This window comes from Pteronotus mesoamericanus, unplaced genomic scaffold (assembly GCF_021234165.1).
Source record: "Pteronotus mesoamericanus isolate MK-2021 breed Mesoamerican mustached bat unplaced genomic scaffold, CSHL_Meso_final contig_116, whole genome shotgun sequence".
NCBI lineage: Eukaryota > Metazoa > Chordata > Mammalia > Chiroptera > Mormoopidae > Pteronotus > Pteronotus mesoamericanus.
Genome location: NW_026555027.1, coordinates 26098044 through 26116676, shown reverse-complemented (window position 1 = coordinate 26116676; position 18633 = coordinate 26098044). Strand labels below are relative to the sequence as shown.

The 18633-nt window shown below is 34.4% G+C and overlaps 1 protein-coding gene across 2 annotated transcripts in view; it reads left to right on the top strand.

The window, feature by feature from the left end:
• The window catches only part of KPNA4 (karyopherin subunit alpha 4), a 56771-nt gene that overhangs the window by 17070 nt on the left and 21068 nt on the right, over positions 1 to 18633 (top strand). The window contains exons 2-8 of one of the 2 annotated variants that reach the window (XM_054580194.1): positions 11384 to 11430; positions 12166 to 12255; positions 12366 to 12395; positions 12500 to 12552; positions 15123 to 15218; positions 15746 to 15831; positions 17643 to 17729. In XM_054580194.1, coding sequence (XP_054436169.1) covers positions 11384 to 11430; positions 12166 to 12255; positions 12366 to 12395; positions 12500 to 12552; positions 15123 to 15218; positions 15746 to 15831; positions 17643 to 17729 — 489 coding nt within the window. The remainder of the gene's footprint in view (positions 1 to 11383; positions 11431 to 12165; positions 12256 to 12365; positions 12396 to 12499; positions 12553 to 15122; positions 15219 to 15745; positions 15832 to 17642; positions 17730 to 18633) is intronic. The other variant, XM_054580185.1, reaches the window with a different exon arrangement.

Below are 18633 nucleotides of genomic sequence, written 5' to 3'. Positions count from 1 at the left end.
AAGTCTACTCCATTAGCTGCATTAATAGAGGGGGAATGATTATGGCCTGTTTACACAAATTTAGTCAGAGTGTTGTCCCAGCAATTCTGTGACCTAATCAGAAATGGGACTCTGCTTAAGGAAAAAAAAACAAGGAGGGGCTAGAGAGTGAGTTTTGTTTTTATTTGGAGAAATCTTCATGTTTTCTGGATACTAGAACTTACAGTTCTGTAACTTACTCAGGTACAGTACTAAAGCACAAAAAAATGAGGTGTAGATTAGCAGCCTTAAGTCTTATGTAGTATTATTTTTCAGGGATGGAAATAAATGGTAATGGAAACAAACCGGAATTCATAGTAGATGAGGGAATGTATTGGAACTTTTGTTTCTGTGATAATGAGTAGCCATATTAAAATGTATATTCAGTACTCTAATGATTCTCAGTCCTAATCTTACTTGACCTATCAGCACCATTTGATAGTTAATTATACTTGCTTGAAAAATAATTTTTTTACGTGATCCCAGATTTGCACAGATTTCTGTAGCCCTCTGTCTTGCTAACAGTTCCTTTTTTGTCTAATGCATTTTAATTTTGGAGTGCCTAAATTTTTACTCATTCAATAGGTAATCTCATCAGATCACCTGATTTTCGATATTATTTATACACTGACAGCTTTCTAAATTGGTATTTTTAGTCCTAACCTCTTCCTTGAACTCCAGACTCAATTGACTACTTGACATCTAATTTTGATTAATTGTAAGCATATTAAACTTAGCATGTTCAAAAGGATGTTATTCCCTAAACCCGCTAATCATTCAATCTGCCCCATCTCAATAAATGATATTTCCATCTTCCATTTGCTTGAAGGCATCATTGTATCCTCTCTTTCGTGGCCCATTTTCTACTCCTCTTTGTTCACTACGCATCAGCCAATCTGGACTCTCTACCTTTCCTTTTTTCTTAGGTCTGGGCCTTTCTTACTTGCTAATCCCTCCACCTGGAATAGTTTCTTCCAAATATCATGACGGCTTATTTGCTCATCTTACAGGTGATCTTAAAAGCATTCCTCTTCTGGACATATTTTTTTCTTTCTGATATTTGTCACCATCACACATGCTATATATTTTAGTTTTATCTGTTGTCTCTCTCCCACACTAAAATATAGGTTCTTCGAAGGCAAGGAGTTTTGTCCTTTTGTTCCCTGATGTATCCTTAGCACTGAGAACAGTTTGTGGCACATAGTGGGTGGTCAGTAAATATTTGCTGTGTGAAAAAATGGCTTTCTATGATTGTAGATGTACACATCTGTTTAGTATGTGAGAAAACTAGAGTTAGGCTTTTTAATTCAGTAATTTGCCTTTTAATGAAGATTTTATTTTTAAATTTTTAAATTGATTTTGCAGACAGTAAAAGAGAGGGAGTGAGAGACATGGTGCTTTTTTGTTTTGCTTTTTATTACTCCACTTATTTATGCATTCATTGATTACTTCCTTGTATGTGCCCTGAAAGGGATCAAACCTGCAACCTTGGTGTATCGTGACAATGCTCTAAACAAATGAACTATACATATTCAGGGCCTAATGAAGATTTTTCTATTATCAAGATTGAAGTCTTTGAATATAAGTTCACAAAGAAAAAATAAATAATATTTTGTAAATAAAAAGAAGAAAAAGTAGCTTGTTTGAAGAGATATGTAACAGAAGCAGACCTAGGATCAAAAGGTATGTAGTATAGTACAAAAAACAATGGACTGGGGCCAGAATAATCTGAGCCTTGTTAGTGGGGAAGTCACTGGGACTCAGTTTCTTTATAAAATGAGATAATTTTAAATGATTTGTATTATTTCTATTTGAAAATCTTATAATGCTATTTGTGTAGTTTTTCTATAACAAAACCATAAATTTGAATTGATTATGTTTATATAGCACAGAAAGAAAACATTCCTTAATCTCTTTTCATACTTCATTTTAATCTGTTGTTTTACAAATGGAATAAAATAATTGTTTTTCTTATCTGACAATGCACCAAAAAGGGAAATCAGATTTCTACAGCAGTAGTGTAAAGCTTGGGTTCTGTTGACTTCCTTAGTTGGCTGAATCTCATTTTGTGTCACATTCTCCATAATTTTCCCCAGTGTCTTTCCCATGTGTTCAGTTTTTTTCAACCTGCCATTCAGTTTGTGAAATTTTATTTCTTTTGTGCAGTACTCAAAACATTTCAAGAGAAATAATCATTCTTGCCAACATTCCATCAGTCTCTTGTAATCCATTCATTCTAAAAGGGGAGTACCTTCCCTTTTGCTCATGTAAAACTTAATTATGTACTTGTTTAGCGTAACGTTTCTCACTGTGTTGTCCTTAATCACTTTCTATAAGTAATTCTGAAAGTTTACCTTAGCAGCCTTTCGCATCTCTGAGGTTATATATGTGTCTCACCCACCAATGGTCATTTCTTAACCATTTTTCTTTCCTTACAAGACACCTCCTCACCAACAACACATGTGAACACACAGCACACATTTACACAAAGTTCATTTGTTATACTTCAAGGCAAATAAAAGTGCAAAATGTGAAAACCCTGAACAACTGTACCAGAGCCACAAAATAACTCTTCATTGTTTAGTTTTGAGCTATAGCTTTTTCAAGATTCTTAGCATAGAAATTATTGCTATACATAATAACTTGTACAAATAGCAGTTAAATATTTTTGATGTTTTTTGAAGTTGATAAAATTGATACAGTTTATGAGACAAAAAATGTTAGAGATCTATTGAATTCCCTTACTTTACAGGTGAGGAAATTGATGCTCATAAACATGGTAACTTGCTTAAGACTCTTGTTAATTACAGGTAGAACTGGGACTGGAAGCTGTATACTAGTAGAGTGGAAGCCATATATTAGTATAGTAATAACTCATGTTTGGAGGAGATACATGTATGTATACGTGCATTTTCTTCTACCTATTCCTCTCCCCAGCAGATATACCACTCTTCTTATACAAGATAGGTGAATAGGAAATGCTGGAAATTCAACTTTTTCTTGTTCTTTTATACTTTTAGTCTCTAAATTTTCCAAGAAGATCTGTGTAACTTTTTTAAACATTATATTTTATTGATTTTACTGTTACAGTCATACCAACTTTTCCCAGTTTGCCCACCTCCCCCCAGCATGCCACATTCCCTCAGGCAGTCCCCACACCATTGTTCATGTCCATGGGTCATACTTAAAAGTTCTTTGGCTGCTCCATTTCTTGTACTGTACTTTAGATCCCCTTGGCTATTCTGTAACAACCTATTTGTATTTCTCAATCCCTTTACCTCTTTACCCATTCCTCTACACCCCACCCCTGTCTAGCAACCATCAAATCCCTCTGTGTATCCATGAGTCTCTCTGTGTTCTTCTTGGTCTAGTGTGTTTTTCTTTTATTCATTTGTTGATAGGTATGTATTTATGGCCATTTTATTGTTCATAGTTTTAATCATCTTTTTCTTAAATTAAGTCCCATTAACATTTCATATAATAATGGTTTCGTGATAGTGAACTTTAGTTTTTTCTTGTCTGGGAAGCTCTTTATCTGGCTTTTGATTCTAAATGATCGCTTTGCTGGATAGAGCAGTCTTAGCTGAAGGTCCTTGCTTTTCATGACTTTGGATATTTCTCACCAATCCCTTCTAGCCTACACAATTTCTTTTGACAAATCAGCTGACAGTCTTATGGGAACTTCCCGGGAGGTAACTAGCTTATTTTCTCTGTCTGCTTTTAAGATTCTCTCTTTAACCTTTGGCATTTTAATGATGTGTCTTGGAGTGGGCCTCTTTGAATCCATCTTGTTTGGGACTCTCAGTGCTTCCTGGACTTTCATGTCTATTTCCTTCACCAAATTAGGGAAATTTTCTTTAATTATTTTTTCAAAAAGATTTCCAGTTTCTTGCTCTTTGTCTTCTCTTTCTGGCACGACTATGATGTGAATGTCAGAACACTTGAAGTTGTCCCAGAGGCTGCTTACATTATCAAGCTTTTTGGATTCTTTATTCTTCTTGTTATTCTGATTTCTTTTTTCCTTCTTTGTGTTCCAGATCATTGGTTTGGTTCATCTACTATTGTTTCTCTATAAATTGTTCTTCATTTCAATTAGTGAATCCTTTGTTTCTGACTGAATCTTTTTTATTCTGTTGAGGTCCTTGCTAAGTTCCCTGAGCATCTTTATAACCAGTGTTTTAAGCTCTGCATCTGATAAATTGCTTATCTCCCTTTTGGTTAGCTCTTTTTCTGGAGTTTTGATCTGTTCTTTCATTTAGGCCTTGTTTCTTTGTCTTTTCTTTTTGGCAGCCCCCCTGTGTTTGTTTCTATGTATTGCGTAGAGCTGCTGTGACTCTGTGTCTTGGTATTGTGGCCTAATGTAGTAGATGTCCTGTAGGGTCCATTCGTACAGCCTCCCCTAACACCCAAGCTGGGTACTAGAGGTACACCCTGTGTGGGCGGAGCACACCCTCCTATTGTAATTGAGCCTTGATTGCTGTTGGCAGGTCAATGGGAGGGATTTACCCAGGCCAGTCAGCTGCAAGAACTGGCTGTGACCGCTTACCACCAACCACTACCCTCTGTGGAGGCTCAGCTGTGCAGGGGCAGGGTGGTGGTGCCCCAGTGTAACTTGTAGCTGTCCACTGGATTGGCAGGCCCTGGGCTTTCCTGGGTGGTGCAGGACAAGGTCAGCTTCCTCCCAACCCCTATTTTCTGCCCAGGTCCACCCTGCCTGGGCTACAAAGCCATTTGAAGTGGCTGCTGCTAGTGCCAGGCCTGGGGCCACTTAGCAAGAGGTACAGGGGCTGGGGGCTCACTGAGGATGGCAGTTGCTTGCTTGAGAGGATTTAGGAAGTTGTGAAGCATGAACCAAGACCAGCCATTCACATGGAAAAGTCTCTGTAAACAGCTTGGGTGAGATGGAGTCTCAAGGGATCTCCAGGGCAGGACAAACATTGTTAGATTGATGGAATCTCAGATATTGCACCCACCCACTGATTCTGTGGCTCTGTGGGGGGAGGGTTCAGAAAAGGGACAATGACATCTCCTGCCTTTCTCTCTGAGAGAAAGCTGTTCCTCAGCTCTTGCCTTGATGCCAGACACTTCAGTTCCTTCCTGCATGCCACTGGTGCCCTTCAAGCTGCCATCCTGATGCAGAGGCTCAGAAGGAGTGGGTCTGAGTAAGTCCATGTGTGGGTTCTTTAAGAAGAACCTGCCTGGGACTCCAGGAGTTTGTTTCACTAACTCAGTCCCTTCTAGTTTTTGCAGCCTGAAGTTACTGGGACTTATCTTCCTGGCACTGGAATCCTGGGCTGGGGGGCCTGGTGTGAGGCTGGGATTCATTGCTCCCAAGATATCTCTCCTGAATTTTTATCCACCACATGGATATGGGACCAGTCCATTGTGCATCGCTGCCCTTCCTACCAGTCTGGATGGATGTGGTTTCTTTAATTCCGTAGTTGTCAGACTTCCATTCAACTCGATTTCTGACAGTTCTGAGAGATGGTTGTTCTATTGTTCAGTTGTATTTTTGATGTGGTTGTGTGAGGAGGTGAGCCATGTTTACCTATGCCACCATCTTGACCAGAAGTCCCCTAATTGTTTGATTTAATCCATATCCTTATTGTTTGAACTTTTAGTGTAATTGCATTCCTTGAAGTTAACAACTGTTAGCAGTTCCCTATGTTTTTTGTGATTTTTAAATGACACTCATGTAATTAAGTTTTAGTGCTTATACTTTCGATATGGATCATTTAGAACATGGGATCTATTGACTAGAATTATTTCTTAAAAATGCTCCGGTAGACTTGCCAAGGTTAAATCTGGCCTCCTACTCTGAATTTACTTTGAAACTCCTCTTATACTCAATTATCATTAGTCTTTTTGCTTCTTAGAGTTAAGAACTTGAATCTGCTTATGTAAACTTTGCCCTCCAGTAGTAGTGCTAATTAGAACTTTTCTCTATTACTACTGTTAACAAATACTATCTCTGAGAAATAAATCCACAGTTTGAGGAAGCATTTAAGATTTCTGTTTTATTGTCCTAAATGTCAAGTTGAGATTTCTTTGCTAACCATAATATAACTTGACAACACGTGTACTGTTGGGCAGAGGCATGAATAAGCAGTATGATGACTGCTGCTGGACAGATCCAGTGGAGATGAAAAGAGGGAGAAATAGGAAAGGAGTGTAAAAACAGACTTTTGTAGTTATATACTTTTAGTATTTTGTTTACCATATTTGTGGGTTAAACAACCATTGTACTTGCCAAGTATGTTTAGAATGTCATGTCCATTTGGGTTGAAAATACCAGTAACTCATTTTTCTCTGAAAATGTTTAGGTTAGCTTTTCATGGCATTGATTTGGCTCCTTACCTTTCCATTCTTGCCTCCTGACATTCTTCAGCATATCCTGCATATGCCATCTTTTATGGTTCTCTCTTTTTGTATTTGCTATATTTTCTACCTGGAAAGCCTGTCTCTAAATGAATTTCCATTCAGTCTTAAAGATTCAGCTCATATTTCATCTCTATTACTCAGTTTTTTACTCTCAAGAGCACCTTTTGTAACACATTATATTTATTAAATGAGTGAAATCAAGTAACATGTTTAGAATGGTGTTCAGCATTCATTGTTTCTAAATGTTAGGTATTATTACTATTTTATAAATATTCCTGTGTCATAAGAGTACTGCCTCCTTAAGGCCATAGATATGCTATGTCTGGTCCATCTTTATACTTTTCTAGTCTTAGCAAATAGGCAATTAGTAAATATCTGACTGACTGAATATTTTCCAGCAGGTTCTAAGTGGTATAGTAATAATCCATATAGAGGGAGGAGGGGTATGTATGTGTATTTATAACTTTAAAATGCTTTATTGAGATACAATTTATATTATGTAAAACTCACCTATTTTTAAGTGTACAACTCAGTGATTTTTAGTAAATTTTCAGAGTCGGACAAACCCTGCCACAGTCCAGTTTTGGAACATACGTCACCACCCTGCTAAAGATCTTGTACCAGATTTTTTTGTTTGTTTTGTTTTTGTGGTATTACCTAAGTAGTAACATTCCTAAGGTATGAATGGCAGGCTGGATGAAATAAATTCAGAGCACTTATATTTCTTATCCTTTGTACAACTAACTTTAGAATTTTCTTTAAACATTTTTCTCCATTGAGATTGAGTGAGTCCTTACTGGTTGAAACCCAAACTTTTTTTGCAATAAAACTTAAAACATTCAACTTTCATACAGTTTATTATTACATTATGTTTTACATTAATAGTTTTAAAAGTTTTAAGAAAAACTAGACATTAGTAAAAAGTGACTTAGAAATTACATCGCCACTAATTGAAAATTGAGCAGCTGTTAATTTGAAAGAAAATACTATATCCTTCCTACACCTCATTACAGCAAAAAAAGAGTTTAATCCCTAGAACCTAGCACAGTGATGGACACACAATAATTATTTGTTATATTTTAAAACTGAATTTTTTAGATAGAAATAGCATTCTGTGTTTTGTAAGATTAACTTGCTTAAATTTTTTGACAATGTCATTCATGTCTCCTTTTGCCTGAATTTAGAAGTTTTATTGTATTACAGGCAAAAAAAATGTAGAAATCCTGGTTGATTTGTCTGAACGCTCCTCTTTTACTCATTACCTTTCTCTGCCTCTCCCTCCCCATTTACAGCCTTTGTTCTTTACATAGCTATAAATAAGCCTTTGGCCAGTTTGGCAGCCTTTTGGAATTCTAATTGACAGTTTATTCCATCAGTGTAGGTTATGTGAATTCACAACTATTATAATTCACATGTAATGTATAAACCCCCCACCCCCCTTTAGATTAGGAAAGACTCAGAAAAAGAAGCCTTATAGACTATACCCCTTTCATGGGATCCTGGAGAAATAAAGTCTTTGATTGATGGAGTTGTGAGTTGAAAATGTCTGAATATGTGATACCACTTTAAAGGCATTTGTTTTTTTTGCAAGAAAAATCAAGGGTAAAAATGCTGCTAGGCTGGTGCATAGGATGTCTTTCTGCTTTGTCATTCAGTCTTCTCTTTACCTTGGAGGTAATAGCTTTTTTTCAAGAGGAGAAAACTTTTGCTTTTTTGCTATCTAATAAACAGATTGTCAGATCTCCTACTTTGCAAGTAAGTTTCCGTGAGTGGTTATTAACAGTAGTTGTTTTGGATTTATTTAATAGGTTGCTTTATCATGAAGTTAAAGCCCATCTACCTGCTTCTTTAGATGGAGTAGTTACTAAAAAAACTTTAATTCTCAGGCTAAAAATTTCTCCATCCCTCAGAATTCTATCTTTTATTGGACAATCTTTTAAATAGGGTATTTTTACCGATTTTATTTTCTGTGTGAGACATAGTTTTCTGTTGTTGTTTACTAGAGTTCATTGTTTACCGATGCAATGCAAACCTTTTTGTCTGGATATAACTTTTGCCTTAGTATGAACCCTAGGCTCTAAAATTGGATTGGACTCTTACTTGACTGTAAGACTTCTGGGTGACAGTATGGCTTAGTAGTTAATTGGCTTGAATGAGACTGTAATTCTAATCCTGACTATCCTACTTTCCTACCTATGTGACCTTGGCCAAGTAACCTCTCTAAATTTCAGTTTTGTTATTTGTTTAAAAAATATATATATTTCTTCTTACCTCTTACAACTGTAATGATCAATCTATAATGAGTGTTGAAACTCTTACTGTAATATTTGTTTAATTATTTTTATTCTCTTGGCAGCCTATTTATCAGAATTTTTTTTTTAATGAGTCTTGGTATTTTTTAAATCCCTCTCGGTACCAAAGCATCACTTAATGATAGCATGAGTTGGTTTGGTCAAAAATTGAGGGGAAGATTTCAGTACGTATAAGATTAACCAATACATCTTGAGAAGCAGTACATCTTGGAATACCGAATCCAAGCAGTTTCGCTCTGGACTCCATCTTTTTAGGAGCTGTTGTATGGTGAGACTTGCTTAAAAACCTTTCACTCAGTTGGTTAAGAGCATTGTCCCCATATGCCATGGTTGTGGGTTTGATCCCTGGTCAGAGCACATACAAGAATCAACCAGTGCATACATAAATATACGGAACAAAAAATCAGTGTGTGTGGTTTTTTTTCCTCGCTCACTCTCTCTCAAAATCAGTTTTAAAAATTATAGGCCTGTGGCATGACTAACCCTCCATGACTTAGTTAGGAATTTATGATCATATCACTTGTGAGGTTACTTTCTATAGAACCCCCTTTTTCCTCCACAGGAGGAAATGAGGTGGGAAGATTTGAGTGGACTTAAGCCATTGTAATAAATAGTGTTTTACTCCAAAGCAGAGAGCAGTGGGATGATTTTAACCAGGAGTGTAATATAATATGACTGACTTTAGAGAGGGGTTCCTTACTGAGTCCTTCCTCCCATGGAATCTGTGTGTACAATTCAGGCATACCTGGGAAGTTAGAAAAAATTACATCATTTTCACTAACTTCTAACTGAAACCGTATTCCCTTTTGTTGACAATGAACGTTCAGACCTGTAGAGAATTTTTATAAGAGTTTATTTGAGCCAAACTGATGACAATTGCCAGGAAGCAAGATCACAAATGCTCTGGAGAGGGACAGTTTTGCAGTTTCTTTTATGTATTGGCAATTAGGAAGGGAACGCAAGGAAGATTACAAGAAGGTAGAAGAAGGCAAGGCAGTTATTGGATTATAGGATAATTAACAAAGTTATGTACTCTCTTGAGGGTAGTCACACTTCTTCTGAAAAGAGGCATTTCAAAGGTGTGTTTAATCTAGATGCACAGAAACAATTTTTGCTTAAGGCAGAGATAAACCTTTTACTAAAAAATTACATGCCTCAGGTGTGATGACTCATCATAACTTGCCCAGATTGGAATTGATGATGAGACCATCCCGAGAAAGTGTCCATTGATTTCACCAGGTTCCCAAAGGAGTCCACAGCACACAAAAATTAAGATTCCCTATGAGGGTTCTTTTGGTTGCTATGATAAGAATGGGCTGGGGAGGAGGATGGAAAGAAAGAGTGGAAGGAGGAAGTTGAACCGATAGGATTTGCTAACAGATTTAATATGTGAGAGAAAAAGAAGTGTCAAAGATGGCTCTAAGATTTTGGGCCTGTGCGACTGGAAGGATGAAGTTGCCATTTGCTGAAATTTTTTTGAAATTATTAATCTATAATTTTGGGTGTATCATTAAAATTTTAAACAGTAACATAAGTTTTATAAAAATACAAAAGTTACAAAGAATAAAAGAACCCATAATGTGCCCTGGCTGGTATGGCTCAGTGGATTGAGCACTGGCCTGCAGACCAAAAGGTTGTGGGTTCAATTCCTGGTTGGGGCACCTGGGTTGCTATCCAAGTCCCTGGTTGGGGGTGTGCAAGAGGTGATGGATGTTATCTCACACTGATGTTTCTCCCCGTCACTTTCTCCCTCCTCTCCTCTCTAAAAATAAATAAAATATATTTTTTAAGAGCACATAATCTGCTCCACATATAAAAACTGCATGAGGTGAGACACAGTACATATGTTTTTTAAAGATCAAAAGTTTGATTTTGGACATAAATTGAGGTACTCATTAGATACCTAAGTAAAACTTGGTGACTTACTCTTTCCACTTAATATGTTTTGACATGTGAACCCATACATAGAAAGAGTTAGAACTTGTATTGTTTCTGAACATGTGAATGTTTTATAGTAAGCATATATCCCATGTTAGGTGACTTTAAAATGGGAAAAATATGAGAATAGTTGCAATACAAAATAGAACAATTATATGGTCATTAGGAAGAATGAAGTTGCTCTGTATATACCACCATGGAAGAGCTCTAAAAATTCACAAATGAAGTGAAAGTGAGGGGGAAGAACAGAATAAATAGGTAAGTGTGTCAGAATCATAGTGAATCTAACAGTGTTTATATTTAGAAAGAGACTGGTGGATGGGCAGGAAGACTGCCTACCTTTTTTCGTAAAGCAGTTAATTTACTAACCTTGTACATGTATTACTTTTTAACTTTTCACATTTCATATGGGGGAGGAATGAGATCATGGATTCTCTTATTCTTTGTGTCTTTGTACCTTTATAATTCTTATGTTACAATTTTTTAGATTTCATCATTATCTGACATTATAGGTCTATTAATAATTTCACAGATTTTCAGTATTTGAGAGTATGAATGTGAAATGAAGATAGCAAATTTTCTACATAATGTAATATCTTTATTATGAGTAAAATATTGTATGTACATATGTGACTAGAAGAAAAGATAAGGAGATGTACATCAAAATGTTAATAGTGGTCTCTGGGTCATGGAATTTGAGGTGATGTTTTAAATATTTTTCTTTAATTTCTTGTAGACTATGAGAAGACAACGAAATGAGGTTGTAGTTGAATTAAGAAAGGTGAGTCTGATTAATAATGGGTACTTCTAAGCAGCATTCTAATAACATTACAGCATGTATAGAAGATATCAAATATTTATAAATCTCAAGTGCTTAGCATTTCTTTTTCTTTTGAAAACTGAAAAATTTTGACTAAATTTGACAAGCTTTTGAAGTTGGCAAAATACAACCTGACCATTATCAAAAAAACAGAGAAACAAGTTACCAGATGGCAACTCCGTAGTAGTTACCTGAAAGGAACCTGTTACTTAAAAATTTCATTAACTTTTCAAGTATTTAAGTAGTTGAGAATATATTTCTTAATTTGTCCCAAACATTTTAATGAAATTCAAGTGACCCTTGGTTTTTGTCTGATTTTTGAAATACTCAACCTTTGTTTTGACACTTTAGGTAATAGAGAAGCTCCCAGATGATGTATAAAATGGCTTAGTATTTTTAAATAAATACTTATGTTTGATTCTGGCTTAAACTGTACACTTTTTTAATCAAATATTTCTGTTTTGTAGTTTGTTTTTACATAGTTCACACAGTTTATTCCAAATGTAATATTTGGGGTTTGGGACTCAAATTAGTGTTGCTTAAGTGTTTAATTCACAGTTCAGTTTGATTACCCACAGTTGCATTTTATTTTAAGTCACTTCATATTTCAGTTTGTAGGCACAGGATAGCCTACCTTGTATTAGAGTATTTAGTTTAGCTTTATTTAATTAAAGTTCTTTTCTTTTTTTTTTTAAGAACAAAAGAGACGAACATCTCTTAAAGAGAAGGAATGTACCACATGAAGATATCTGTGAAGATTCTGATATAGATGGTGATTATAGAGTGGTAAGTTATTGTTATTTTGGTGACTTAAAACTACCAGTGAAAGATTTATGTAAATATAGAATTTTAAGGTGACTTTTTAACTTAGTTTTTTTCTTTAACTTTTTTCCCAGCAAAATACCTCTCTAGAAGCTATTGTTCAAGTAAGTCGAGTTATTTTTTTCTCTCTTCGTTATACTTCTTGGACTTCACTAATGATTTTGTACCTATATCAAAACTGTTGTTTGGTGTTTTTTTTTTTTAATAGAATGCTTCAAGTGATAACCAAGGAATTCAATTAAGTGCAGTTCAAGCTGCTAGGTAAGTTAAATTTTGAGGATATATTTAAATTGTATAGCTTATACAGGAGTTCTCCTTTAGGATTTCACTATATTCTAGTCTTGACACTCACTTGACATTGATGACAAACCATACAGAATAGTCATAAACCAATTGACTTTATTAAAATTAACCCCTGATTTAGAGTATTAAAATAAGCAGCAGCATTCTCAACTCACAAATACATTTAAGGTTTAGTGTATTTAATACACACAGATGCTTGGGAAAAGTTGATTTGACAGGTTATTGCTATAGACTAATAGGAAAATATTATTTTAAAAGTTTTACCTTTTACTAATAAATAGATTTAGTTTGATAAAAACTTAGATTGTTCAGATCCTGCCCAGGTAGCTAATTCTCACAATCCTCATATTGATCAAATAATAAATCAAGTTACAAGCTTAATGTAGCAGTGTATAGGCAAGTAGACATTAAAATTTAGAACTTCAAAGATTTCCTGTCTCTTTTAAGGTAGGAATACTAAGTAATCTTATATATTTCTGTCATACAGTCTATGCTCTCATATTTTAAGGGAAGAAGCATAAGAACTTATTACTGAAACCTTTGTATTAAAAAACAGTTTGGGAATGATAGGTTTGAATCATGCAATATAGTAGTTGCTTTGTATACTTACAAATATAAGAATAACATAACACCCTGTGTTGTGATTTGCAGTAGGAAAGGCTTAAGCAAGAAATTGATCCTACCTAGAGAATTTCAAACTTGAAATTATAGAATTAGAGTGTTTAGCCCACTGGAGGGAAACAGAACTTCTTAGAGAGAACTTTGTTTTGTAGAAGAAAATCAAAGAAATTTTCACATCTCATAATGGCAAATTAATGTTTATAGGAAGAATGATTAAGAAATTGATACATTATGCTCACCATTGTCAGAATTGATTATTTTATAGTTTTTGGAGCGACTCTTCTCAATATGAGTTCTGTAAGATAATTAAGTCCTTAAGGCAGGGGTTCTCAGTCTCCCTAGGAGATCCTGAGACAATTTCAGGGAGTATATGAGATCAAACCTATTTTCACAATAATTCTAAGGCTTCATTTGCCTTTTCTCACTGTGTTACCATTACATTGATGTTGCAGAAGCAACTGTGGGTAAAACTGCTGGCACCTTAGCACAGATTGACTATGGCACAAAACTAATATTATTGATATTTTGTAGATACTTGTATTATTATGCGCTCAAAGAGTTTCTCTTTGAGAATGTCTTCAATGGAGAAGTAAGAAAAAATTTTTAATTAAACCTGCCACCTCAGTTAAGACTGGGTTATTTCCTACTTTATGCAAAGAATTGTGCCATGTGTTACAGAAAATACTGTGAAAAAGCATGTGATATAATTCTTGCCCTTAAGTTTAGAGCCTGATTAGGAAGGCAGAACTATATAAAAATAGTGATACTTAAGAGCATACACAAGCATGTGCTGTGTGAATATTCTTTTAGTAATTCAGAGAATTTAGAATTCAGAGAGGGTACTGTGAAAACAGAACTTGAAGTGGACATTGAATATGTAGAGTTGGACTAGACAAAAAAGAAGAGCATCCCAAGTGCAAAGAATAGGATGTGAAGGGCCTGGACGTGCAATTGAAATGGTGGGACAGAGAACTGACCTTTTATCAAATTACGGAGAGTAAGATTAGTTAGGTAAAATGAAGCCAACTTTTGGAGTGGTTTAAAGCTAAGTAAAGGAGTTAGCATTGATAGGGTAGTAAATAAATAGGCATCACTTGGTTTATTATATAGGGATGTGATCTCATTAAGCTTTCTTAAACATTGAATTTATATAATAGTGCATGGGATTTAAATGGGTAATGACTTGGATTAGGCCACATTGAGGGCTTAAGTTGACCACATGTGTAAATAGGCACCAATTTTTGTTGTTTTACCCTCTAAGCTCAGTGAGAGCAAGGATGTTTGTCTTGTTCACCTTAATATCTCCAATATCTCTTCGGACATTTTTCTATGTATTGCTGTGTTTATTTCATTTCACTTGAGAGAATGTTGTTGAGTTTATATGACCTTTGATTTGGCGTGTACCATGGGATGAAGTAGTGGATACTAGTATCAACTATAAACTTGTATCAGCAGCCTACCTGCTTTTGTCCTTTATTTTTTTCTGTTGTGACCTGCTGTGAATAATTTGGGATATTTTGGTGACCTCTTAATTCCTTTGTTAGCAAGGTAAATGACATGATGAAAGAGCCTGGCCACTTTTTTCCTTTGATCTCAAAATTAAATCTAACGGTAACAAATGTAAAATATTTAGTTGTCTTTTTATGTCATTTGGGACTTTATTGAGGGAATAATATTACTGTACTAATAAAAAGGCAGTAAAGTGGTTAGGTCTACCATTTTTTTCCTAATTACTAATCTATGAATTAGTCCTTCAATAGAGAAAAGGTTATATTACATAAATTAAAAAGTAGTTCTCAGAGTCTTTGTGCCAAATTTCAGACTTACTATAGTCTCTATAGCAAATATGAATTTCAATTTAATTATACGTAGTTAAGTTTCACAGGAGGTACTTACATCTCTTACAGGAAGCTTTTGTCCAGTGATCGAAATCCACCAATTGATGACTTAATAAAATCTGGAATATTGCCTATTTTAGTCCATTGTCTTGAAAGAGATGACAAGTAAGTACATTATTTTAAGAAATAATTTAAGGAGTGTCCTTTGCAGAAGATAAGATTTTCTAGTAATTAGTTTGATCTTTAATTTTTTTTTTTTTTTAAAAAAGGGGTCCTACAAAATGGAGTTGAAAAGCCAAAGTAGGAAACAGTGCGAGGTGTGTTGATACCAAGAGATAATAGTGAAAGCCAAAGAAGAACTTGAGAATGATATATGTAACTCTTAAACTTTGAAAATTGGCAAGAAATGGTTTGGCCAGATAGGTACTTGAGAAAACTGTTGGGAGAGTAATGTATAGGTATCTTATTAAAGAGTTCTTACTAAAAAATAAGGTTACCTGAGTAGGTTGTATGCCTTTTATACTGAAGAGAAATTTTACATAGGCATTGAAAGTTTAAAAGACGTTCTGGATGCATAGGTACCTTTTGAAACTATTCAACACTTTTATAATGCTCTAGAGGGAAGGAATGGTTGCTTGATATTTGGGCCAATGTAAAAATCCCTACTGTTTAAAATTACTTGTTTTTTATAGTCCTTCTTTACAGTTTGAAGCTGCATGGGCTTTGACAAACATTGCGTCGGGAACCTCTGAACAAACTCAAGCAGTAGTTCAGTCAAGTAAGTTGGTTAACGGACAAAATTGTGATTTTTTTTTTTTTAAGTTAGCAAAAATAAACAGTCATTCTACTAAAAAGGATAGTTATTTATACTATAAAATACTAGCTATTCAGTAACACATAAGATAGTTAAAATAGGCCAACTTAAGTATGTTACTTGAACCATCTTGTATCAATGACTGGCGTTTTCTATTTCCAAAAATTCATTTGATTCAAAATCTCACATTTCCTAATTATAGTAGCAGACTACATTATTATAATTAGACTTTATTTATAGGACGTTATAGAAATAAAGGTGTTTTTCCCATTTCCATACTGCCTCTGGGCCTCTTTTAATGATATTTCTATCATACATTTCAGAAAAATCTTTTGTAAAGTGGTCCTGTTCAAAGAATAACTTCACATTTTTTTCATTGTTTTATAAGAAGATTGTTTTTCTTTATTGTTCCAAGAATTAGGAAGTCATTATTGGAAGTAATACCCTGTATTTTTTTTCATAAATACTATTTGATTCTTCCACCGAATTATTTTTTTTACACAGTTATTTTTAACTACCAGAAATTAATTTTAAAGAAGGTACTTCTAAAATTCTTTTCAAGCATGTCAGCTTGTACACTTGTCTGAAATTGTGAAAATCTTAGGCGCCAACTTCTACATGACTTTGAAGGGGAATAAAAGTGTTACCTGAGTAAACATTTCATTATGTAGACACTTGTATCATCATACTACATAGAAAAGTTATTAAATAATCACATTAAGTCTAGTAAAACTGGTTTAATGTTGGGTTCAGGTAGTTTCATTTTTGTCCTTTTAGGGGTTTTTGTTTTATATAGTTGACTATGCAATAAATTTTTTCTTTAAGATTTTATTTATTTTTAGAGAGGGAAAGGGTAACGGAGAGAAACATCAATAGGTTGCCTCTCACACGCCCTCAACTGGGGGGCCTGGCTGGCAACCCAGGCACATGCCCTAACTGGGAATTGAACCAGCAACCTTTCAGTTTGCAGGCCGGCACTGAGTCCACTGAACCATACCAGCTGAGGCTGACTAGTCAGTAAATTTTATATAGTCTCAAGACAGTGTCTTAATCTCTTACTCTTTTTCCCTTTATTTATGTGCTCTTTAAAGATTAGAAAAGAGACCTAGAATTTGTTTTAACACTGCTACTCTGTCTTAATATACCAAAAATAATGGATAAATTAATTACTTTTTATTAAAAGTATGATTGAAATGCATGTACTCAAATAACATTTTTGAAAGGAAATAGAAGAATTACTTGTTCAGTGCTGTATTCTGTTCACATATAAACCTTTCTCTGTGTTTCCCATCCTTGTTAAACAACAAAATCTTTCCTGATTCAGAAAGTCTCAGATGGCACAGGAATCATTGACCTAAGGATCCATGTGATATTTATTCATGTGATATAATTCAAAAGTTAATTTAACAATTGGACTCTTTATTTTTTAATTTGGAGATAATGCTTAATCTATAAGGAATTAATCTTAAAATTGGGATTAAATTCAAGTTTAATTGCAAACGAAATCTTACCATCTTTGACATTTTTATGTTAAAACTAATTTTGGTGCTAAGTAGTCTGCTAGTCAGTTTTTTTCTACTGTTACTCTAATGAAAATTATGTAATAAAAATATATTTCAAGTATTTTTTGATAGGCTTTCTTTTAAGGTTTTCGGGAGGGAGATTGATTTTGGTTTAGATTATAGTATCTTCAACCTTTTCTTCAATTTTATTGAGACATAATTGACATATAACAGTGTATAGACTTAAATGATCTTAATGTTTTCCTCCTTCAGATGCTGTGCCACTTTTCCTGAGGCTTCTCCATTCACCCCATCAAAATGTCTGTGAGCAAGCAGTATGGGCATTGGGAAATATCATAGGTTTGTCTTAAACTTATAATAGTACTCCAACAATTGTTATCATATACTATTGTAATAAAAATGACTTCTAGTTGTTGAAAAGGAAAAATTGTCTTTTACTCATTTTTGTGAAATAGTTTACAAAAACTAAAGCTGTTTAAGTATAAACCAATAGTAAACATTTGTTTTAAAGATTTTATTTATTTATTTTTAGAGAAAGGAGGGAGAAAGAAAGGGAGAGAAACATCAGTGTGTGGTTGCCTCTCGCACGCCTCCTGGCCCACAGACCAGCACTCAGTCGACTGAGCCACACCAGCCAGGGCTGAACATATTTATTGTGTATTATAATGTAATCTTTTTGTATGCAATCAGTATTTAGTTATTTGAAAATTATGAAATACGTGTATGATTTAAATTGTCTCCTGCTCCTCCTTTATTATGTTGTGATCATTTTATTCCTTAACTCTCTCCACTGACTGTAAAAGTACATAATAAAAAAGGAGACAAAAGTTAATTCCTCAGTGGCAGTTTTGAGAAGAGTCTAAATTAAAATTTTTATCTCTCTTCTGGATTTTAGTCTTTTTTTAATTCAGTTTTTTTAAATTTTTTATTTTTAAATCATGTTTATTCTATTATAGTTGTCTCAGTTTTTCCCCCCTTTGGGGATTTTAGTATGTTAAAATAATGCTGTCTACTATAATCATGAGGTCATCACCACATAAGTATCTGTAGCTTGGAGATGATCTCATTAAATGCTGAGCATCATGATTACCATTTTTTCAGGTTTACTCTGATAAATAATTGTAGGAAAAATAGTTAAAGACCCAATTCTAATATTTTAAGAATTGTTTTTTAAGATTTTATTTATTTCTTAGAGAGGCGGAAAGGAGGGAGAAAGAGAGAGAGAGAAACACTGGTGTGTGAG